Below are 23,187 nucleotides of genomic sequence, written 5' to 3'. Positions count from 1 at the left end.
CGTATATACTTAGGTTTGGTACCATAAACCATGTCATCACTAGTCTAATATGCTATTGGTTTATCCATAAGCTCCTCGAATTTATGACTTCCAAATAGCCTCCGAGATCTTAACCCTGACGTAATATATACGTCAAAATATCTCTCTCTCTCTATATATATATCAAAATATCCACTCAGCAAACATTGTTAAAAAGATTGCAGTCTTTATATTATCAACACAAACAAACGGAAGCTTCTCTAAGTAGAAAAGTTATTTGGAACAAAGTTGTAAGGTAGGACTGAAATATAACCTTTAACACTTAAAACAAAACTTCTCATGTAAAAATCCTCTGACAAATCGCTTTGAATTGTCCCTGCAACAAAGTCTGGTTTTCTAAGTCGCTCACCTCACCTGCCTATAGCCACACCCATCGTTAGCCACCTGACAAGGAGCAGGAAGCAAAGACTCAAAGCAGGCACTCCGTGGGCTTAACGGGGACGTAATCTACAGACTTCAAAAATGATCATCAAAAATCCCATCCTAATAACTGTTTTCGTTTTTTCCTTTATTTTTGGGATCGATAACAGAGGTAAGACTCCTCTGAGCTTGGCTAAATGCGTAGGCTGTCGATGTTAAAGGACATATGACGAAAACTTGGAATTTTTCATTCTTAAAAAAAAAGGAGAAAAAAAAGTCCAGAAAAAAAGCTTTGTGTGGTTAATCAGGACATATTTAGCTCCTGAAAGTACAGCAAAATAAGCTTAAATGTTGCTCTGGTCATTTTAATTTGGGTGTGTTCTTAAATGTCTCCTTTCCTGAGAACTTGCATTAGGTAATCATGGAGTGACTTCTCTATTTTTATAGTATCTTGTTGAATTTACATTCCAGATGCTTTCCAGGGGTTTACATCAAAGCTTTCCAAGTATTCCATTGTAAATCCTCAAGTGATTCATAGAGGGTCTAGGAGCATCAACAGACAACGTCATTTAAAAGATGTGAGTACCTGATACCTGACTGAATTATCTTTTCAGCTGATCGTTTAATATGAACTTTTTAAAAAAAAAAAATGCTCTTTACATATTAAGAAATATGGAGATGAGACAGTGTCATATGCAGTCAACATAAACAACCAAAAGCATGTCATTCATCTGAAAAAGAACAGGTATGTGAATTTGGTTGTAGTGATATTATAAGCTTATATTAAAGCTGCAGACAAAAAAATATATATATGTACATGTTTTCTTTTCTTTTCAGAGACTTCTTACACCCAAATTTTGTTCAATATTCACGTGACGCTGCCGGGAACTACAACACATCGTATCCAAAACAACATGTATGTTGAAACACAGCTTAAGTTATAAGGCTGGTCTTGAGCATTAACACTAAAACCTGTTTACATTTTGTTGTTTTTCAGGTACATTGTTATTACCATGGGGAGGTGGAAGGCTATGAGGATTCAATGGTAGCGCTGAGCACGTGCTCTGGTCTCAGGTTTGACCATCCCTATTTAAAACAATTTAAATTATTTTCCAATTATTCTATTTATTGGGAAATGTTCTCGATAAGTGCCAATTATTTACTTTAACCTCTGTAAGGAAGGTTAAAGTTCATCCACATTCATCCACCAGTGTATGAATGTGAGCGTGAATGAATAATGGCATTGTGAAGCGCTTTGGGTGCCTTGAAAAGCCCTATATAAAATCCAATGCATTATTATTATTATTATTATCTAAGTTTCCTGAGCTCATAGTAACTGCTACAGGATTGCCATGCCAAGCCCCTGAATAGGATTAGAGCATTTGTCACTTAGAATGTCTGGAATGCTTTTCTGTAGGGGTGTGATCTTCTTTGAAAATAAGGCCTTTGGCCTGGAGCCTGTGCCACAGTCCACCACCAATGACCACCTTCTCTACCTTTTGGAGGACGTTCAGACCGAGCCCATCACCTGTGGAGTCATTACTGAGGCTACTTCAGCGCCGAGCCACGAACCCTTCAAGCCTGGCCAATCCTTAACTTCTCTGCTGCGGGTTAGATGCTCATTTGTTACTTCAACATATATTTGCAGTGTTAAAAGGTTATACAACATGAAAATCATTGGGGGATTTTGTTGCTTTAACAGAGAAAACGCAATTTACCACAGACCAGTTATGTGGAGTTGGTGCTGGTTGTGGATAATCTCAGGGTGAGTGTGTAAATATATATGTAGACAGATAGGTATATAGATATATATTTGTCTATGAACTCACTGATATGGAAATAATGACTAGGCTGCACGGGATTTACTTTTGTAAACTGGTGCAGTAAATGAACATATTACTCCTGGTGTCACCATTCAGTTTTTAGTTTTTAAAATTGCTTTTCCCACAAAATCTGGAGTGCTTATATTGTAAAATATAGTGCCAAATCTATTGAGCAGCATGTTAATATAAACGCCATTAAATACAAATTAATTTTATTGTTGTTACGTTAAATGTGTTGACAGTATACTTTTGAGAAAAACAATGCGACAGCGGTGAGAGAGGAGATGGTGCAAATGGCTAATCTACTGGACGGGGTGAGATTTTAAGTTGTTTGTAAAAGAAAATGTGCCTAATTAAACTAGATTCTGTACTAAAACACTGGTATGTTTTATTTTCCTCTTTGTTGTAGTACTACAAGCAGCTGAACATCCGAGTTGTCCTGGTGGGCCTGGAGATTTTTAAGGATAGTAATCCTTTTAGTGTGGAAGGCAGTGGAGGAGATGTGTTGGGAAATTTTGTTCAGTGGAGGAAGACTTTTCTGATACCCAAAATCAGGCATGACATTGGACAACTCATTGTGTAAGTAACACGTGGTCTTTATCCTTTAGTTTATTTATTTTTTTCTGAGCAGGATGTTGTATCAATAATGCTTAATATCAGAATATCAACTGCTCTCTGACACATTTATCCCTTTTTCCATATTTGTCAGTGGTCGGTCTGGGACTTATCCAGGAGGTGTATTAGGTATGGCCTTTGTGGGCACAGTCTGCTCTGCCTCAAGTTCTGGAGGAATCAATGTGGTTAGTTCATCTCGGTTAACTTCTAACACCGGCACAGAAACTGATACCAATCATACATTATTCATGAAAACTGCAGCTTATTCTCGCAGGCTTTGAATACATTCTACTCTAGTCAAACAGGTTATACCTGAATGCACTCCACCACCGTGACAAGGCATCTTTCATGTATTATTACATTTCTTGCATTTTTGTAAACTGCTTTTCTTATCAGTCAAACAGCATAATGTATAACATGTATAGATTGCTATTACTATTGCTATTGCAGTTAAGAAAGTGATTAGATCGATAAATTGATTTCTAATATTAGTAGAAATCTAGCTATATACTATATAATGTTATACTTTTAGTAGATATTTTTGATATATGCTTTTAAGTTCATTTACATTTTTTTCTTCTGGCTATACACGAATAATGATTCATCATATCATTGATTTAAACTCTCATTTCAAATTCAGGAGCTGCAAATTGGGCATAAATGCTGTTAAAATGTCACCATTTAATGTCCTGTGTTTGTTTTTACAGTTCAGCGACAAGAATTTGGCTTTTGTCTCCACTGTGGTGGCTCACGAGATGGGTCATAACCTGGGCATGAATCATGACACTGCGAACTGCGCCTGTAATGGAACAAGCTGCATCATGTCAGGAGGTGCCAGGTAATACAGTTTTCACTAATGTTCAAAAAATGTTTAATTTATTGTTTTTTCCATAGAAGTCTTTTTTTAACATTCCTTACAATTCCAATTCTGAAAATTTGGGACGATATGTAAAATTTAAGGAAACAATGAATCCAATCACTAGTAAAGGTCATAAATCAAACATGCATACATCAAACATAGAAAACGTATCAAACGTTTGAACTGGGAAATGTACGGTTTGTATTAGTTCATTTAGAATATGATATCAGCAACACAACTCAAAAACGTTGGGATGGGGGCCACAGAAGGATGAAAAAGTGATACTAGAAAGAAACATTTTGCAACTAATGAGACAACAGGACAATAATATTATATGATATGGGTAAAAAAAGTGAGGCAGAATTTCTCAAAAGTAAAAATGGGCAGAGGTTCACCAGCCTTTGAAAAAACTGCCCAGAAATTGTCAAGTAATTTCAGAATAATGTTCCTCAGTATAAAAAAAGACTTTGTATATGTCATCATCTACAATAAATGATATAATCAAAGATTATGACAATCTGGAGAAGTCTTTAAATGAATATTGCATTCCTGTGATCTTCAAGTCATTACGTGGGTCAGATACACTTTCAGAAATCACTGTCTGTGAACTGCAGGTTAAAGCTGTATTATGCAAAGAGGAAGCTGTATGTGAACGTTATCTGGAAACGCTGTCACTAGCACATTTAAAATGAACTGAACCAAAGTGAAAAACTGTTCTGTGGTTGTACAAATCAAAATTTGAAATTCTTTTTCGGAAACATGGGCGCTGGACTAAAAAGGAGCGGGGCCATCTGACTTGTTAGTACTCAGTACAAAAGCCTGCATCTCTGATGGTATGTGGGTGCGTTAGTGCCTATGGAAATGGCAGCTTTAACATCTGGAATGGGACCATCAATGCTGAAAGATATATAAAGGTTTTAGATCAGTATAGATATTTAGAATTTGACAACAGAAACCTTTCACTATAGTAGGGTTTTTAAAAAAATCTATATGAGGCCTGTCCAACTGTATATTTCTATAAATGATTTATCCTGTTATTTTGCAGTGGTGCCACACATTTTAGCCAATGCAGTGAAGCAGATTTTGAAGCACTGATTTTAAGAGGAGGAGGCCTGTGTCTGAGAAATCAGCCCTCTGCATCAAATGTGATTAGCAATCCTGAGTGTGGCAATGGCCTACTGGAACAAGGGGAGCAGTGTGATTGTGGCAAACCACAGGTAGAGTACTGCTGTCAAATATAGTACTGTGCAGAAGACTTGAACCAACCCTCATTTCTTTATATTTTGCTTTCAGGGAGCTGAACTTTCTTGTAATTGTTTATTTATTTATTTATTGAGCAATAGTTTTTTAGACTTTCTAAGAGTTCATCTAAATGTCATTTCTTTTATTATTATTTCATTATTATATTTTTTAAGCTACTTCACTTAAATTTTTTGAATATTCAGGAAATACCAAAAATAGCATAGTTTAGCAATCATAAATTGTATTTTAGCACCATCAAGGTGATTGCCAAAGAGCTATTAGCCAAAAACATGGCATGTTTGGTATGGTGTGCAAATTTTTGAGGAAACTGGACGGATGGGGGAAAAAAAGGAGAAGTGACCGACCTGGAAATCTATCTGCAGCAAATGGGGAAAAAAACCCCCCCACTGTATGTCCATGTATGTTTGCAAGTTTCAATAAATCACTGCAATTATTTTCCAGTTTCCTTGCAAACTATAATGAAATAAGGGGTGGCTTAAGTCTTTTGCTCAGTACTGTAAAGTCAAACACACTGGAAATAATACTTAATAACAAGCATTAACAATAGGTAATCATGTAAAGGTTTTTCTTACATGCCTTAGAAATTTGAATTAATAGCACCATCTGTTTAAATTGCATCAAGTCTTGAGAGGGAATATTAGATATCATATCATATCACATCATATCATATCAGGATGTCTAAATATGAAAACAGACATTTACAAATTGAATACAATGTGCAAAGAATTGCAACCTTTTTTTGTAAATTAATTTCACTTATTGCGGCACAATTACCCAATTACACTTCTGCTTCATGCCTCTGAGAGTGAAAATGCTCTGGCGGTGTTGAACTTTTGTATCTTTTGTTTAAATAATTAATAACTGTCTTTTCTTTCATCTGTTTCATACAGGAATGTACGAACAAGTGCTGCAATGCTGCCACATGCACATTTACCCGCGGGTCTGCATGTGCTCACGGAGCATGTTGTGAAAACTGTCAGGTCTGAAATGTGTTGGATTTAGATTTATGGTTGATTTTTGTGCTTTTTGCACCAAGAAAAACATTTGGAAATGTGGGTGAGTTAACTTTTTTCTCTCTTCTGTTTTTTAGCTGAAAGTTGCAGGAACGCCATGCAGAGATTCTGTCAATACCTGTGATCTTCCTGAATATTGTAATGGAAGAAATGAATCCTGTCCGAATGACTTTTATCTCATGGATGGTCTGCCCTGTCAAAATAATGCTGCGTACTGCTATGAAGGACGCTGTCAGACATATGATTATCAGTGCAGACATCTGTTTGCACCAGGTACATCTAATAATAATTCATTACTTTTTTCATGCTTTTAGTTTTCACTAATGTGGTTACGATCACTAGGCAAGACTTCTCAGACTTTTCTTGTTCTTTTTTCTGGATTATATTTCTCTTTTTGGCAGATAATGCAATAAAAGCAGCAGATATTTGTTTCCAAGATGCAAATCTTCAGGGAGATCGGTTTGGTAACTGTGGAATCAACACCAATGGAATCTACATCAAATGTACTTCAGCGTAAGTACTCTCTAATGATGTAATTAATTCATCATCTCATGAATTTAAGGATTTTAGATAACATGTGTTGAAAAAGTACTGCGCTAGTCATGTTGAACATCGACTTTGTTTTATAAAGTCGGTCAAATCTGAGAAGAATTCCCATCTTAATCCCATCCCCTCAGACTTTTCTCTTTTTGTACAACGATGTATAGCTATATCTAATGATATCTAATGAAAACATGGACAATTTTACTCTTATAATTTGGCACTTTCTAAGTCGTCTTATTTTCCATTTTTTGATCCCCTGTTGGAGTTCGCTTTTCAAAGATGTTTGGTTGAAACAAGCACCTTCCTAACTATGTTTTGATACTTAATTCTAGCCATGATTTCTTATGGAACAACATTATTTGTGAACAAACTTATTTCCTTTTATTTGCCAAATGTTAAATGTGAGATTATATTTACTCATTGAACTAAAAACATGAGAAACCAGAAGTGTAGATTATACTTGTTTATAAAATAAAAGTGTGGTTCTTGGGTTTTAACTTCAACCTATTGCTGATAAGTATGATGTCATGAATCTCCTCTCTCATCATGAGCATGTGAAGCTTTGCTGGTACACTAAATTCAGCATGTATTCAGTTAAGCATATGTGAATGTGTTTGAAAAAAAAAAGTAGCATTACTTTATCTGAGTGATAAGATGCAATTGTAGCATTTCAGTTAAAGATTAGATTTACCTTTTTTTCATCCAGTGTTTAAGTCATTTGCAACTGTGATTGATTTTGTTAATTTTACTTTGTTACACAGAAATGCCATGTGTGGAAAGGTGCAGTGCACCAACGTGGATGTGAATAAACCTCCTCTCGGTGCCTCAGTCAGTATCAAAATAGTTGCTGGGCAGACTTGTGTTAATGCAGACTTCAACCTTGGCACAGATGTGCTGGACCCAGCCTATGTTAACCCTGGCAGCCCCTGTGCTACAGGAAAGGTGAGCAAACTATTTTAATGCCAAAGGAAAGAAATGTAACAACTAATGCAAATATGGTGTCACCTTTTCTACAAAAATACTGTCAACATCATAAGGAAAAACTGCTAATGACTCAATCTAACTGCACCAGTAAGTAACATTACTTTTCTTTTAGACCTGTGTGAACTTTCAGTGTGTGAATGCCTCTGCTCTCCTGCCCAACTTGACCTGTGATGCAAAAACTACCTGTAATGGCCGAGGGGTAAAATTTCTTCTTTTTTTTGTCTTTCTTTACTCAGATTCCAGCCACTTAGGACATGCTGGATATTTACTCTTTAATGTTTATTTCAGGTTTGTAACAACCTAGGTCACTGCCACTGTGAAAATGGCTGGGGCCCACCCTACTGTGACAGGTCAGGGTGGGGTGGCAGCATAGACAGCGGTCCTGCTCAAATAGGTACGTCTGAATTCACTGGTTATGACTTATGACAAATACAGTGGCTTGCAAAAGTATTCGGCCCCCTTGAACTTTTCCACATTTTGTCACATTACAGCCACAAACATGAATCAATTTTATTGGAATTCCAGGTGAAAGACCAATACAAAGTGGTGTACACGTGAGAAGTGGAACGAAAATCATACATGATTCCAAACATTTTTTACAAATAAATAACTGAAAAGTGGGGTGTGCGTAATTATTCAGCCCCCTGAGTCAATACTTTGTAGAACCACCTTTTGCTGCAATTACAGCTGCCAGTCTTTTAGGGTATGTCTCTACCAGCTTTGCACATCTAGAGACTGAAATCCTTGCCCATTCTTCTTTGCAAAACAGCTCCAGCTCAGTCAGATTAGATGGACAGCGTTTGTGAACAGCAGTTTTCAGATCTTGCCACAGATTCTCGATTGGATTTAGATCTGGACTTTGACTGGGCCATTCTAACACATGGATGTGTTTTGTTTTAAACCATTCCATTGTTGCCCTGGCTTTATGTTTAGGGTCGTTGTCCTGCTGGAAGGTGGACCTCCGCCCCAGTCTCAAGTCTTTTGCAGACTCAAAGACGTTCTCTTCCAAGATTGCCCTGTATTTGGCTCCATCCATCTTCTCATCAACTCTGACCAGCTTCTCTGTCCCTGCTGAAGAGAAGCACCCCCAGAGCATGATGCTGCCACCACCATATTTGACAGTGGGGATGGTGTGTTCAGAGTGATGTGCAGTGTTAGTTTTCCACCACACATAGCGTTTTGCATTTTGGCCAAAAAGTTCCATTTTGGTCTCATCTGACCAGAGCACCTTCTTCCACATGTTTGCTGTGTCCCCCACATGGCTTGTGGCAAACTGCAAACGGGACTTCTTATGGTTTTCTGTTAACAATGGCTTTCTTCTGCCACTCTTCCATAAAGGCCAACTTTGTGCAGTGCACGACTAATAGTTGTCCTATGGACAGATTCCCCCACCTGAACTGTAGATCTCTGCAGCTCGTCCGGAGTCACCATTTCTGATCAGCGCTCTCCTTGTTCGGCCTGTGAGTTTAGGTGGACGGCCTTCTCTTGGTAGGTTTACAGTTGTGCCATACTCCTTCCATTTCTGAATGATCGCTTGAACAGTGCTCCGTGGGATGTTCAAGGCTTGGGAAATCTTTTTGTAGCCTAAGCCTGCTTTAAATTTCTCAATAACTAAATCTCTGACCTGTCTGGTGTGTTCTTTTGGCTTCATGGGGTTGTTGCTCCCAATCTTCTCTTAGACAACCTCTGAGGCTGTCACAGAGCAGCTGTATTTGTACTGACATTAGATTACACACAGGTGCACTCTATTTAGTCATTAGCACTCATCAGGCAATGTCTATGGGCAACTGACTGCACTCAGACCAAAGGGGCTGAATAATTACGCACACCCCACTTTGCAGTTATTTATTTGTAAAAAATGTTTGGAATCATGTATGATTTCCGTTCCACTTCTCACGTGTACACCACTTTGTATTGGTCTTTCACGTGGAATTCCAATAAAATTGATTCATGTTTGTCGCTGTAATGTGACAAAATGTGGAAAAGTTCAAGGGGGCCGAATACTTTTGCAAGCCACTGTAAGTCCGGTGTGTGTCAATATGACCATCTGAATTCATCAGTAGATACACAGTCATCTGTTATCCCTTCATTAGGGGAGACATTATTGCCGTAGCATTTGCTGTTGTATCGTCTGTATGGGAAAATTTTCATTTTCACCAACTACATGCAGGGTATGTCTGCTGGATCAAAAACAATGTGATAGTTCACTATTAATTTTCATCTTATGAAAAGCAGAACTTTTAGAAAGTTCCTTCCTGGTGCAATTAAAATGTCACTATTATTCCTAATTCACATCTGAACTTAATAAAGAACAAACGTCTCTTTTTTGCATAAGACTACTCCCTCAGAAATGGCCTGCTGATCTTCTTCCTCTTGGTGGTTCCTCTTCTGGTTCTTCTCATTTTGGTGCTCCTTTACATCTTTAGGAGAGAGTCCTTAGAGCCTTGCATCAAAAGGTAAACCTCAACTCAAATTAAGTGTACATACAAATAGTTTTGTTTTTCATATGGTGTTGTACATTTTGATTTTTTTTTTTTTTTTTCAGGTTACGTAAGACTCAAACCAAAAACAGAAATGCAGGCTCAAACAGCAATGCTCAAACGGGTGCCACAACCATACCTCCACCGGAGCGTCCCACCAACCGGGTAAATATATTTATCCTCTTATCTTCATAGTTATGGTTTAAAAGAAAGTACACACTCTGTCGATTCAAGGCTTTTACATCTCAGGGCATGTTACAAATGTCCTTAACAGGTTCTAAAATGATTTAAATGCAACCTGATAGGCACAAGAACAAACTGTGTCATTCTCAAATGAACAGAAATTGTGAAAATGCACAGCAGGAAAGACATCAGAAATGAACTTAAATGATCTGTCTATTAATCTGGGAAGGGTTATAAGGCCACACAATATGAAGGCCATCATTCTACAGTGAAAAAGATTCACAAGTGGAACACATTCGAGACAGCTGCTAGTCTTCCCAAATTCATCCCAAGGTCAGACCATGCAATGCTTGGAGAAATGGCAACAATTCCATGACGGCACAAACAGAAACAAAATGTTGGTCAAGGAAGCCGCTTCTCTTTAAAATGAAAACATGGCAGCACAGCTTAGCTTTGCAAAGTTTACCAAACTTTGCAAAGCAAATTTGTAACATTCTGAAAAAGAAAGGAGCCCAGTCAAAGAATGGCCCAGTCAAAGTCCAGACTTAAACCTGTGGCAGGACTTTAAGACAGTTGTGCATGCAAAGCTCAATTAACAGAAACAACATTGTCCACAGTCACATGAGACTTAAATGATTGCATGAAGTTATTGCTGTTTAAGGTGGTTTTAGATGCTGTTGGATCACAGGGTGTAGTTCATTTTTCACACACAGTTTCTGCATTTTGGCTGACATCATGCAATATGTCATATCCTGATGCATAAAACCTTAAAACTTAAAGAGTGTACTTTCTTGTGTGAAGGACGTGAAGTGCAATGTTTGTTTATTTTCTAGTGAAAATGCAAATCCCTAAAGAGGAAAAGTAACTCGGTTAGATGTTTAGTGTTTAGTGTTGCTCATTGTTGTGTTTGCCTTGTTCTTATTCTAGCCTGCATTTCCAGCAGCTGCCTCAACTCCAGTTTCTGGGTATGAACTGACTTACTTTTTTACTTAACTAAATCCATACTTCCTTCATAGATAAATGGAAACTGAAGCTGTCAGTTTCTGACTCACTTTAAACATAATCTGTCAGTTTCAGGTACGGAGAAACGAACTACTGGGATGATGAAAACAGTCATGACCCCCCTCAACAACCACCTCCTGTACAGGGCCCTGGAGTACCCAGACCAATCCCACCGAAACAGCTACCAAGCTAATTGTTTTCATACAGTATCATTTAAATTATTTTCTGAAGTTTTGAATTTACTACAGATCAACACTGTATGAAGAGACTATTTTAAAACACTGTGATAATTAAAGGCACGCTGTTTGTAAGATTGACTGTTATTATGTGGTGGTGGATGAGGCTGGTAAATGTTTACTGAAATGACTGTTTTATTAGGTCTTTGTTACTATTTGGGGATACATGCAAATAAAATGTCAAAAAAAAATTTATATTTTACATCATCATGCTTTTTAAAAAAAATATGTATTATTGATGTTTCTTGCAGTTAAATGCAATTGTTTTAATGTGTGCAATGTAATAATGAAGGGTATCAAAAATGGACTTTGATTGTTTCATTGTAACTGAGTTGTTCAAAGTATCATGCAAATGGGTCTTCAGCGCAATGTCATTGCTTTAATACTTGCCCTTCTGTTGTCAAAGTTTGCACATTTATACATGTTTCTAAGTACAGAATAAATAACTTTAGCGAAGGCTAACTTCATGGCATTTATTATCTGTGGCTTTTATTAGGCAATTAAATGATGTTATCATTAATTGGAGTTTCTGACAGTCGCCAAAACAAATGTTTACTGCAAAAAATTCTTGTGGCTTTTAAATTATTTCTACACTAAGAATAGAAACAGAAACACTGTGTGTAGAATCATAGAGAGTCAAAATGGCAAAAAGTAAAATGTAAAACTAAATAAAGCTTCAGCATCCAGCCCATTTTGACCACTTAGGATATGTTGATAGAACTGCAATTTATTTATTTAGAAATTTCTGTTGCCCTCAATACTATGCGTCTTTTTTACTCTTTTTTTTTTAAATAAATAAAGGGTATATAAAAGTGGCTTTGCCAATAACAACTTCTTCAGGCTTCAATTTTTTGATTGATAAACAGATCCTGGAGATATTTCAGTCTGGATTTAGGGTGAACCACAGCACAGAGACTGCTCTCCTAAAGGTTTTAAATGATCTTAGATGTAACTGGGACTCCCAAAAGCTCTCAGTCCTGGTGCTACTGGATCTAAGCGCAGCCTTTGATACAGTAGACCACGCTATACTTTTAAACAGACTGAAACACATGGTGGGCCTCTCTGGTGCTGTACACAACTGGTTCACTTCCTATCTCTCAGACAGAACTTTTATGGTGTGTATGGATACATGCTCCTCTAAGATCCATAAAATGACATGTGGTGTGCCCCAAGGGTCGGTTTTAGGCCCTGTACTTTTTAATTTGTATATGCTCCCTCTTGGCGATGTCATCAGGAGGCATGGAGTGAACTTCCACAGTTACGCTGATGACACTCAGCTGTACATCTCCGTGTCTCCTGATGACACCAGACCAATGGATGCCCTTTTTAACTGTATTCTAGATATAAAATCTTGGATGGCAGAAAACTTTTTACAGCTTAACCAGGACAAGACTGAAGTTTTAATCATCGGTCCTGAGGCTCAGAGAGAGAAACTCTTGTCTAAATTACAGGCATTTTCACTATGCCCTTCACTACAAGTGAAAAACTTGGGTGTTATTTTTGACTCTGAGCTTGGTTTTATCCCACATATTAAACACCTAACCAAAATTGGATTTTATCATCTAAAAAATATAGCCAGAGTCCGCCCTATTCTCTCTCGGGCCAACACGGAGATGCTGATGCATGCTTTTATTACCAGTCGCATTGATTACTGTAATGCCCTGCGCTCTCGTCTCCCCAAAAAGAATATTTCACCTTTGCAACTTTTGCAAAACTCTGCAGCTCGTGTGCTGACGAAGACCAGAGGGCGGGCCCACATTACACCGGTTTTACAATCGCTGCATTGGCTCCCCGTGTGTTTCAGGATCGATTTTAAAGTTCTTTTATTGGTTTTTAAATGTCTTAATGGTCTTGGGCCTTCTTATCTTTCAGATCTGCTTTTACCATATGAACCCTCGCGGACCCTGAGGTCCTCTGGTACTGGCCTTTTGATTGTCCCTAAAGTCAGGATGCATACTCACGGAGAGGCAGCTTTTCAGTGGTATGGTCCTCGTCTGTGGAACAGCCTGCCGGAGGAGCTCAGGGCCGCAGAGAACATACATGTTTTTAAGAACAGGCTCAAGACCCACCTTTTTAATTTAGCTTTTAACTAACGTTTATTTATTTTATGCTTATTTATTCTATCCTGTTATTCTATTTATATTATTAATTTAGTTTTTACCTAATATTTATTGATTTTATTCTTATTCATTTTTTATTTATATTGTATCCCACTCTTATTTATTTTATCTCTTTATCCTGTTTATATTCTTATTAGGTTATATCTCCAGTGTTTCCTCGGAGGGGGCACTCTGCACCGGGGCTGTGATCGACCGTGGCTGCTGGGGCTCTGTGGGTCTTCTCAGCCTGGCTGGGGGGCTTCTTTGCCTCCCTCCTGCTGCGTGCCCAGCCTGGAGGCTGCGGTCTGTGACTGGTTCCCGGTGCAGATGGCTCCCTGTGATAGTGTTTCCTCACTTGGCTAATGCGTACCCAACTTAATATTATTCTTTAAGTGTGTGTGTGTGTGTGTGTGTGTGTGTGGGGGGGATGTGTATTCATGATCGTTTCTGTTAATGAGAGTGTGGGGAGTGAGTGGGAGGGTGGGGTGGGCTGCTTTTAACCATGTAAAGCACTTTGTGCTACAGTTTTTTTTTTGTATGAAAAGTGCTTTATAAATAAAGATTGATTGATTGATTGATTGATTGATTGATTGAGGAATGTGACTCAAAACTGACTCGAAATCATTTCATCATATCTTAGATATTTTTTACATATTTTGAAAGATATAGATAGATAGATAGATAGATAGATAGATAGATAGATAGATAGAAAGAAAGAAAGAAAGAAAGAAAGAAAGAAAGAAAGAAAGAAAGAAAGAAAGAAAGAAAGAAATATTATTTCGAACATGCAAATATAATTGAAATAACAAGAGAGAAAAAACAAAACTTAAGAATCATCAAGTTTTCATGTATATATCTATGTCTACAGAATGTGTGTGCTCGAAAAGGAGTAGGATGAAGTTTACACTTTTCCTGTTCCTACCCCCTTATTTCAAATTTCATTGCTTACAAATCCATCTCCAGAATTCAACATTATTTGATCCATATAAGTTTAACTATGTACAAGTCTAACACATTGAACATACACAAATAAAACCATTTTCAGCACATAAACCAAAACAACAACAAACTACATTTTTACATAAACTAATCACCCTGTGTTTAACACCTGCTTAATCTCTGAGCTTATTTTATATCTATGTGACAAACACCTTAATGAACACTTAAGCTTTGGTTGCTCTGGCCTTGATCTATAATAAATGAGGACACAATGAGACAACTCAGTCACTGAGAGGAAGATTTCCTGTATGCATGCAATTTATTATTTTTGAACAATCGTGTGAATTTTTGTATTGATTTACTTTTCTTGATTTCATCTGTACAGGTGTTCCACACACTAACTCCTCTGACTGTAATGCTGTGATATTTTACATTTGTCCTTACTACTGGCTTGCTGAACATAAGGATTCCTCTCATGTCATGAGTATTTGGTCTCATTTGGAACAAGTTCTGAATGTTGTGGGGCAAAGACTTATTTGCTGCTTTGTACATTGTTTGCGCAGTTCTGAGGACAACCAAATCTTTAAATCTGAGAATATTTAATTTGATAAAAAGTGGATTTGATGGTTCTCTTGAAGTAGCTTTATTTATTATCTTTCTTGCTCTTTTTTGCAGAATGTATATTGGATGGGTGTGTGTTTTAGACGTGTTTCCCAACATGTCCACACAGTTTGTCATGTATGGCAGTATGATAGAACAATAGAGAGTATATAATGATGTTTGATCCTTAACCTTGTAGAGCATTGCCAGAGACTTTGATATTTTGCCTTTGATATAAGTAATGTCTGGAATCCAGGGTAGTTTGTGATGTATTATCACACCAAGGAATTGTATTTCAGATACTCTGTCTAATTCACTGTTATTTATTGTCAGTTTACTATTGGTAGAATATGTGCGATTCCCAAATATTATGAATTTTGTTTTACTCGGGTTCAATGTTAATTTATTATGGTCAAACCAGCTCTTCAGATTATTTAATTCATTTTCTAGTTCATTCAGAAGTTATTCCAAGTTACTTCCACGCACAGTAAGTTTGTATCATCCGCAAACAATATTATTTTCAAAGACTTTGAAATTGCACATATCTCATTAATGTTCAATATGAAAAGCAGCGGCCCCAAAACCGATCCTTGAGGAACCCCACACACAACAGGTTTCAATTCTGACTTTATGGCATTTATTTGGGTAAATTGTTTATGTTTTTTAAGGTAACTGTTAACCCATGATAATGCCACCCCTATGACCCCATATGTACATAGTTTGTTAAGTAAAAGGTTGTGATCAACTGTATCAAATGCTTTCTTTAAATCTAAAAAAACTCCGACAGCATATTCTTTGTTTTCAATAGCAGTTGAATAATAAACTCCATTAAGGCATGCATTGTGGTCATTTTGGGTCTAAATCCATACTCTCATATAATACATTGTTTTTTGTGATAAAGTCATAAAATCTATTGTAAAATACTTTTACCAGTATCTTAGAGAACTGCGGTAGTAGAGAGATGGGCCGATAGTTTGTTATCTCCAGCTTTATACATTAGAACTACCTTTGCAATTTTCATCTTATCAGAAAATAATCCGCTTTGTAATAACAGATTACATATGTAGGTAAATAAATGGTTTCACAAAACATCCAATAATATCTTTAATTAAGTCCATATCAATGCCATCACAGTCAGTTGATTTCTTGGAGTTAAAGGATGTAACTACATCCATAATTTCCTCTTCATCTACTCCCCTCATAAATATTGAGTTTGCTACATTAATAGTTTTAGGAGGGTGCACAGATTTTACAATTTCTTTAGCCAAGCTAGGACCAACATCAAGAAAAAAGTCATTAAAACCATTTGCGATTTGTTTTATGTCACTAGTCGTTCTATTTTGTATTTGAAAGTTATTTGGATATTCCAATCCTTTAGTTACAAGTTACAATATTATTTAGTACTGTCCAACACGACCTAACAGGTCGTTTACAACAGTCAAATTTTTAAAATTCTTTTGGAGTAACCTTTTAAAATATTATGTGCTTTTATTTTGAAGGACGTCGGTAGGAAATGACATGCGGAAGAATATGCGGAAGTTAATATCCAACATGGCTGCAAACAGAGTACAAATGTAAGTAGAAGCTGGGTTGTGAAGCTGCTCTCTCGTAGCCCATGGCAACAGAGGAGGCCGTGAGTGTCAGCAGGGCTTCGGCCTGTCTGTGTGTCCTCTGCGGGCTACCCGCTGCTGGGAAGTCTACCCTGGCCCGCCGGATTCTCAGTACCGCCGCACAGCACGGATGGAGAGCCACTGTGGTGCCATACGATGACCTGATCCCAGAGCAAGCTTTTCGGACCAAAGTGGTCGAGGATGGTGTTAACCTACAAGAAATGGTAAGGACATGATTCAAATGTAATGTGAACCAACCATCCTGCGTAATATTAGCTATAGTAGGGCATTATGACTATTAGAGAACGCAATCAAAATAGTATAGCTTTACATTAAAGCTATAGTTTGGTGCTAATTAATAGAAAAGGTAAAAAAATAAAAGGTTTAGCCCTTTGACAGCACTAGGTTAGGTCAATTTACCCATCCATGTAAGTAAATTTCATGTGTTCAGTGCTTGAAGATTAGAGGTTAGATTTGTTTTGGTCTTTTTGGCTAACTCGGGTAACTCTCACTACACTTTTCCATCCAATGTTTTACCTTTTCCCAGTTTAGGAAAGGGTAAAACATTGAGATAGATAAAACATCAGATAGTTTAGGCCATGGTAAATTTTAGCACTTGCATCATAGGATATTTGAGGATAAGTATTTTGTCCAAGGACACTTCATCATATAGAGTTCAGGAGCTGGGGATTGACCCAACATTAGTAAACAACCTGCTGTAAGTCTTGAGCCAACATAAACAACAAGCTTCTTGATTTCCCTGTAATGTTACCTTCTGCTGCACGATATGTGACTGTATTAAATATTCAAAGTACTTTTATTCTGCAGCAGATTGTTTTTAAAATCAATATTGTCTCCATACATCATAAGTAGCTTGAGTATGTCCTACTAATTTTAGAACTGATTCTCCTCTCTAGCACACTGAATGGAAGTCACACAGACAAGCAGTGTTGTACTGTATTGAGCAGTTCTTGGAGAAGTCAGAAATACTGCCAGAGGCACCGAGCAGCTCTGGGATCAGCATTGCTGCCTGGGAGCAGTGCACTCAAGCTCTGATGGGGCCTAAAGGTCTGAAGCCACCTCTCGTCTTTCTACTGGATGACAACTTCTACTATCCAAGTATGAGATATGAAGTTTGTCAGCTTGCAAGGAAGTGTAAGAACCTTCTTATCAACTGAATTTGCGATTTAACGCTATGCGGCTCTTCAAATATTGGGTTAACGTCTTCTGATGTTGCAGATTCGCTGGGTTTCTGCCAGGTCTACCTACAGTGTGATTTAGAATCATGCATCAGCAGAAACCAGAGCAGGTCTCAGCCAGTTCCCACTGAGGTGATACTGGAGATGGTGAAGCGGTTGGAGTCTCCAAATCCTCAGAAGAACTCATGGGAGATTAACAGCATTACTCTTAACAGCACAGGAACTGTGTCCAAATCTGACATGTAAGGCAGCAGAAAGAGCAGCCATAAAGATTAATTACCAAAGTCAATTCATAAGTCAGGCTTTAATTTGTTGCCTCTGTGTTCTCCTATGTGGCTTATCCTCAGCCAGAGGGTGATGGAATTGATCTCCTCTGCACTAAGTAACCCACTAAGCATGGGGGAAGATAACAAAGAACAAAAGGTGAGACACTGTAGAGTAAACTTGAGACACATGCCAGTGATGTAGCTACAGAAGCAGATCATTTCTATCATTTCTAAAGGTTTAACATATGAAATAACGCATAGTCAAGACTCTTCAAATCAACAGTACCTAATCAGAGGGAGCCAACCTCAAGCATGACCCCCTTTTAAAACAGCCCTCAGACCCTAAGGGGTGAGACTGTTTATAAGTGGGTTGTCAGCCATACGGTCAGCCATATTGGAACATCATTATACCGAGTACCTTAAAGGGCATGGATGAGGGATGGGAAAGGAGACAGAGAAGGAAAAAACATGAAGGCGAGGGTGTAAAATATATCATCATCAACATGCAATAATAATAACAATGATTCATTATTAACACATACTGTTTAAAAAAATAATCACTTATGATCATAAACAACAGTACTAGCTGGTAGTCTTGTCTTGATACTACAGTAGTAATAACAGGTCCTTCAATACTACATATTATAATAATAAGTGGAAAATTAGAAACATATTAAAAGGATAGTTTTGCACTGAGGTAAGAATGCATCATTAGTAGTGGAAATGCAAGAACTCAGAGAAATACCATTATGCATAGCTGAATTATTTCTATACATGTTGCTGTTTTCATATATACATAGGTATTGGCTTAAGACATACACCTGCACATATATCATCATCTATTTTGCAGGAAACTGATCGTCTGAAATGTGCCAATAGTGTTGTCCACCAGGCTGACCAGGCCTGTCGACGCCTCATCTCCGAAGCCATGAAAACTGCCAGAGGTCAGCCTCGGAAAATGCTTAATATTTCAAGTTTAACAGAGCATGCTGCCACTTGAAGCCTAGCTGAATGATCAACTCGTCTTTGCCTAATTTCAGAGAACCAAGTACCTCCTGAACGCATGAGGTCTTTGGCTGCTCAGCTGAGTGAATCCAAAGCAACGTTCCTTCATAACCTGCGGAAACATTTTCTGAATGACGTGCCATTTATCCAAGAAGAGGAAATCGACGTAGAGCACGCAGTGAAGAGAGCAGCTGAAATTTTTAATGATGACTTGAAAGAAATCTTGTCTAGAATCATAAATGACAAATAAGCTTGACTGAATATCCAATGTACTATTTTATTAAATGTAATAATTGAAAATGCTTTTTAAAAATTATTTTTCTGCTACTAAGTGAAACACTCGTAAATGGTTGTAATTTAATAACTTGGTAATTACAACTGTGAATGAAATGTTTATTTTTTTAAATAAATTCTCCTCAACTGATTTCACATGTCTACGTGACTTCTCTCCTGATATGGTACAGTGTGGTAATTAAGAGTAAATGGATCATTATTAATCTCACTCACACTTTCTGCCCATACTAACATTATCATGTACAAACAAGTTAATGTGTCCAAGATTTGCACAAACGGAAAGCCGCTAACATTAGTTCACATTACATGTAACATAATGAGGGTTATATGGGATCTTTAATATGGCTCAGCATTGGCTAATATACAGACAGTAAGTGGCTATGGTTGATTTTAAAGTTGTATGTACAGAAAAACAAAGTTACTTGAGATAGTATATAAATATTAATTTTTAAAAAGGGATGTAACACAACTGTAAAAAGGAAAAAAACTACTAATTGTAGTCTCTGAGGTTAGATATAAATAAATATGAGAACCACAACTCCCACTGAGGAATGTGTCCGGCTAATTTAACCATGATTGAGACTTGTGCATAATTATTAGGCAAACAAGCAATTTATAAATGGTGGTGAGAATGGCAGCTCGATGGCTCCACTGTGAATACAAAGCTGGTTGAGCTTGAAATGTTTGGTGCTTAATACTGTTTTGGTGTTGTATTTAAAAAAAAATAATTTATACGCCACACCCAACAGCCACAACATTAAAACCACCCTCATAATATTGAACTGGGCCCCACCTTCCTGCTGGAAAACAGAGATCTAAGCATTCATGGTGTGGACACTGCACCTGTTGGCAGCAGGGTGATGCACTGTGGGGCTTGATCTGAACACTGGCAAATGAACTGGTACTTGTATAGCTGCAAGACCTCATTCACCCAATCACATACACACACATTCACACGGCACTTTCTAACATTCTCACGTACACTCCAATTGATACTTTGGGGGTTCAATAGCTCACCCGAGGATCAACCAACCAACCAACCTTCCAGGTAGTAGACGGGCCACAAAAGCCAATTTCACTGCACTGTAACGATATAATCACTGCTATTCATTTTGCCTGTCAGTGGTTTCAATGTTCTGGCTGATCAGTGTATATAGCTGCCTTTATAAATGTGATTTACTCAACAGGCTGAATGAAATCCTAATGACTCACTCCAAAGCGATGAAACACTGCAAATCCCATCCCATAATGCCAAATCCAATAAGCTGCATGAGCAAAGGAGTACAGATGTCATAAGGCATTAACTAACAACAAACTATGCCGTGTTGCAATGTGTCATGTGTGGTTTTGTGCACTCACAACTAATATGAGAAGCCCAAAGTTGGGATTAAGGTAGAAAAGCAGTAAGGCAATAGTATAGTGCAGATATAGAAGTGTAAAATAAAAAAAACAACTTAAAACATGAAATGTAAAACAGTCTCACTATGTTCAGTTGCTAAATATAACCAATATAACAAAAACAAAGCTCCATATGCATCTGTGCTGCCAGAAATCACTTTTTATGTTGGCCACGGGCAAAATGGCAGGCAAAATCGTATTTGTCTGCGCATTTATGCCCACAGCTGTTGCACTGGAATGGATGTTCATAGCCGTGGCAGCCCATGTGAATAGTGTAGAGGATATTGTCAGAAAAGTGAATATCACAATGTTGGCATTTATACATGACCTGCTGGTCCGGTATAGTGAGGGCAGGGGTGGGTGTGCCCGACTGGCTGTTGCTAACACACCCAGTCAGAGCGTTCATGTTGTTCTCAAAGCCAAGGCTCAGAGCAGGACTACAGTTCTCGTGGCGTGAGGTGGGAGATTCTTTTTTAGGTGATGATATCTGCACTCCATTTGAGCACATTGCAACCTGTTCACTGGAGACATTATGTATTAGGATGGGCTTCTCATCTTTTATTGACTCCCTGTCTGGGGACACGGGAGTCTGAGACTCAGGGTGGAGCTCAGCCAACTGACCGGCTAGTGTAGACATGTGGTCGAGTGGGTTTTTAAAAGTCAAACCATTAGCACTCCTGTTGCGACTTTCCTTCTCATCCACCCTGGGAGCGTTCTTATACTCGCTGCTGTTTAAATGGTGGATTTTGTGAGACAAGTCATTCAGAAAATCCGATTTTGGCATCACCACGGAGGGCGGGTTGAGATTGATGAGGAGGCGCCGTCCAAACCCCAGCGAGGCCGTCCTCTTCTGCAAAGCGCTCAGCATTCTCTTGTTGGAGAAAGGAGAGCGTGCCACCCTGGTGGGCAAAAGCTTGTGGCGGCGTCGCCGATGATGCGACAGGTTGCTGCGGTCACTGCATCGAAAGGCGCAGAGGTCACACTTGTACGGTTTCTCTCCTGTGTGTGAGCGCATGTGGGCTTCCAAGTGACGCTCGTACGCAGATGCAAATGGGCACAGCTGGCAGCGGTGAGGCTTTTCTCCTGGGCAAGGAAATAACTGCAGTTATAACTCTGATATTAACCAGCATATTTTACTGTGATGGTGTGCACTGAGGAAAAGAAGTGTCTATTACACAAGGTTTAAACAAGGTGAAGCTTTTCAGTATTTCACTTTATCAGCTGTATATCAAGGATATTTACAAGGTGGGAAGTCTGACCTGTGTGGATGCGGATGTGCTCTATTAAGCGAGCCATGCCCTTGTTTGCATAACTGCAGTAACTGCACTTATACTTTCCATCGCAGGTCCTCTCCAGGCCATCCATCTGCACATCTGACCCATCCTCCACAGACAGTCTCACCTCCACAGACGGGGGGTCCAGACCATTTTGCTCGCACCTTGGGGCAACTACAAACAAACACAGCATGACTTCAACATCTGATTTTGCTTAGTAAACACGTAAATACGTTGTTTGTATATTAGTGTGCTTCCTTCTCACCGGCTTGAAAGGACTCCGCTGTCTCTTTTTCACCACAAACGGAGCCTGAAATCATGTTGACATGCTGGGTTTGCTGGGTCAGGTATTCTTGAAATTCCTTTACAAAATCCACGGGCTCGGTCTTTATCTCCTCCATGTTCCTTCACATGTGCTGAGCCTGATAAATAAAAGATTAAAAGGTGATAGCGACAAGTCTGCTTTGGTATTCTGACAGCAGCTAACCTACTGCTGCTAGCGTTCTTAATGACTAGCCTACAGCTTTTAGCAGCAGTGCTAACAGTACCTATATATTTAAGCTCTAGTATTTTAAATTTTAACACCCAAATTAAGCACAATCGTTACTGTGGTCAATATTTTGCCATAACAACTCTGACAAACCCTTTTTTCGAACTAACAGCAGAGTTTAATGGGGACAGTTTATCATCTCATGCTGTTACCTGGCGAACATGCGATCGCTTCCGTTTTTTCTGATATGTTAGCGGTCACCCAAACGCAACTGTTGCCTTCGCTGTTATAGGAAAAATATAACCTATGCTTATTTTTGTGTAGGTCTGTCGTTGTCTTTTTTAATGGCAGACAGTTAAGAACCTGGGTGAAATCTGAATACGCTCACATGGGTTTCAGTACGCATAAACAGATGGAAACACACACACACATTCTCACAAGCCTACAATAATGGCCCCATAATTTTGCACATGACACACGTATGAAACTGGCATAAGTTTGTCTCTTTCGTGTGATTTCTTAATTTCATAAGTACATACACAAAGTTAAAGATTCACAAGAGTAACAGGATTTTCTTTTACAGACAGTGAATCACTTGCCATGTATGTTTTTT

At 38.3% G+C, this 23,187-nt stretch overlaps 3 protein-coding genes across 5 annotated transcripts; 2 read left to right on the top strand and 1 right to left on the bottom strand.

The window, feature by feature from the left end:
* The first annotated feature begins 441 nt into the window (after positions 1-441).
* On the top strand, positions 442-11,862 carry zgc:174164 (uncharacterized protein LOC570656 homolog). The gene is made up of 22 exons (XM_031750740.2): positions 442-571; positions 871-977; positions 1,068-1,144; positions 1,237-1,315; positions 1,397-1,473; positions 1,817-2,009; positions 2,102-2,164; positions 2,465-2,536; positions 2,632-2,801; positions 2,932-3,022; positions 3,545-3,675; positions 4,742-4,913; positions 5,850-5,939; positions 6,050-6,245; positions 6,374-6,485; positions 7,277-7,457; positions 7,612-7,698; positions 7,788-7,893; positions 9,835-9,955; positions 10,045-10,144; positions 11,090-11,127; positions 11,234-11,862. Exons 1-22 carry the CDS (start codon positions 502-504, stop codon positions 11,355-11,357), a joined length of 2,457 nt encoding a protein of 818 aa, XP_031606600.1. The 5' UTR covers positions 442-501; the 3' UTR covers positions 11,358-11,862.
* A 4,694-nt stretch (positions 11,863-16,556) lies between these two features.
* On the top strand, positions 16,557-19,578 carry LOC116328845 (L-seryl-tRNA(Sec) kinase). 2 transcript variants are annotated; one of them, XM_031750746.2, is made up of 6 exons: positions 16,557-16,872; positions 17,566-17,767; positions 17,888-18,089; positions 18,195-18,270; positions 18,964-19,057; positions 19,154-19,578. In XM_031750746.2, exons 1-6 carry the CDS (start codon positions 16,654-16,656, stop codon positions 19,366-19,368), a joined length of 1,008 nt encoding a protein of 335 aa, XP_031606606.2. In that variant the 5' UTR covers positions 16,557-16,653; the 3' UTR covers positions 19,369-19,578. The 2 variants fall into 2 exon arrangements, with proteins under 2 accessions (XP_031606606.2, XP_031606605.2); XM_031750745.2 differs by having other exon boundaries at positions 17,566-17,803.
* Positions 19,579-19,729: 151 nt separating this feature from the next.
* Positions 19,730-22,845, bottom strand: LOC116328779 (zinc finger protein Pegasus). 2 transcript variants are annotated; one of them, XM_031750652.2, is made up of 4 exons: positions 22,787-22,845; positions 22,350-22,506; positions 22,070-22,258; positions 19,730-21,893 (listed from the first exon to the last, which is right to left on the bottom strand). In XM_031750652.2, the coding sequence occupies exons 2-4, from the start codon at positions 22,483-22,485 to the stop codon at positions 20,965-20,967; spliced, it is 1,254 nt and encodes a 417-aa protein (XP_031606512.1). In that variant the 5' UTR covers positions 22,486-22,506; positions 22,787-22,845; the 3' UTR covers positions 19,730-20,964. The 2 variants fall into 2 exon arrangements, with proteins under 2 accessions (XP_031606512.1, XP_039472262.1); XM_039616328.1 differs by lacking the exon at positions 22,787-22,845 and adding an exon at positions 22,745-22,768.
* Between the last annotated feature and the right edge of the window lie 342 nt (positions 22,846-23,187).

This window comes from Oreochromis aureus, linkage group 8 (genome assembly GCF_013358895.1).
Source record: "Oreochromis aureus strain Israel breed Guangdong linkage group 8, ZZ_aureus, whole genome shotgun sequence".
Lineage (NCBI taxonomy): Eukaryota > Metazoa > Chordata > Actinopteri > Cichliformes > Cichlidae > Oreochromis > Oreochromis aureus.
Note: the sequence above shows the minus strand (reverse complement) of the source record. Positions and strands in the feature narration are given on the sequence as shown.

Excerpts from the sequence above, each read along its gene's own strand:
- zgc:174164 (XM_031750740.2), top strand. The coding sequence starts at position 502 with ATGATCATCAAAAATCCCATCCTAATAACTGTTTTCGTTTTTTCCTTT. Across the intron at positions 2,165-2,464 it reads TGGTTGTGGATAATCTCAGG|TATACTTTTGAGAAAAACAA; the intron begins GTGAGTGTGTAA and ends ATGTGTTGACAG. Across the intron at positions 3,023-3,544 it reads GTTCTGGAGGAATCAATGTG|TTCAGCGACAAGAATTTGGC; the intron begins GTTAGTTCATCT and ends TTGTTTTTACAG.
- LOC116328845 (XM_031750745.2), top strand. The coding sequence starts at position 16,654 with ATGGCAACAGAGGAGGCCGTGAGTGTCAGCAGGGCTTCGGCCTGTCTG. Across the intron at positions 18,090-18,194 it reads ACTGTGTCCAAATCTGACAT|CCAGAGGGTGATGGAATTGA; the intron begins GTAAGGCAGCAG and ends GCTTATCCTCAG. Across the intron at positions 19,058-19,153 it reads AGCCATGAAAACTGCCAGAG|AGAACCAAGTACCTCCTGAA; the intron begins GTCAGCCTCGGA and ends GCCTAATTTCAG.
- LOC116328779 (XM_031750652.2), bottom strand. The coding sequence starts at position 22,485 with ATGGAGGAGATAAAGACCGAGCCCGTGGATTTTGTAAAGGAATTTCAA. Across the intron at positions 22,259-22,349 it reads AGCGGAGTCCTTTCAAGCCG|TTGCCCCAAGGTGCGAGCAA; the intron begins GTGAGAAGGAAG and ends GTTTGTTTGTAG. Across the intron at positions 21,894-22,069 it reads GCACATCCGCATCCACACAG|GAGAAAAGCCTCACCGCTGC; the intron begins GTCAGACTTCCC and ends TTCCTTGCCCAG.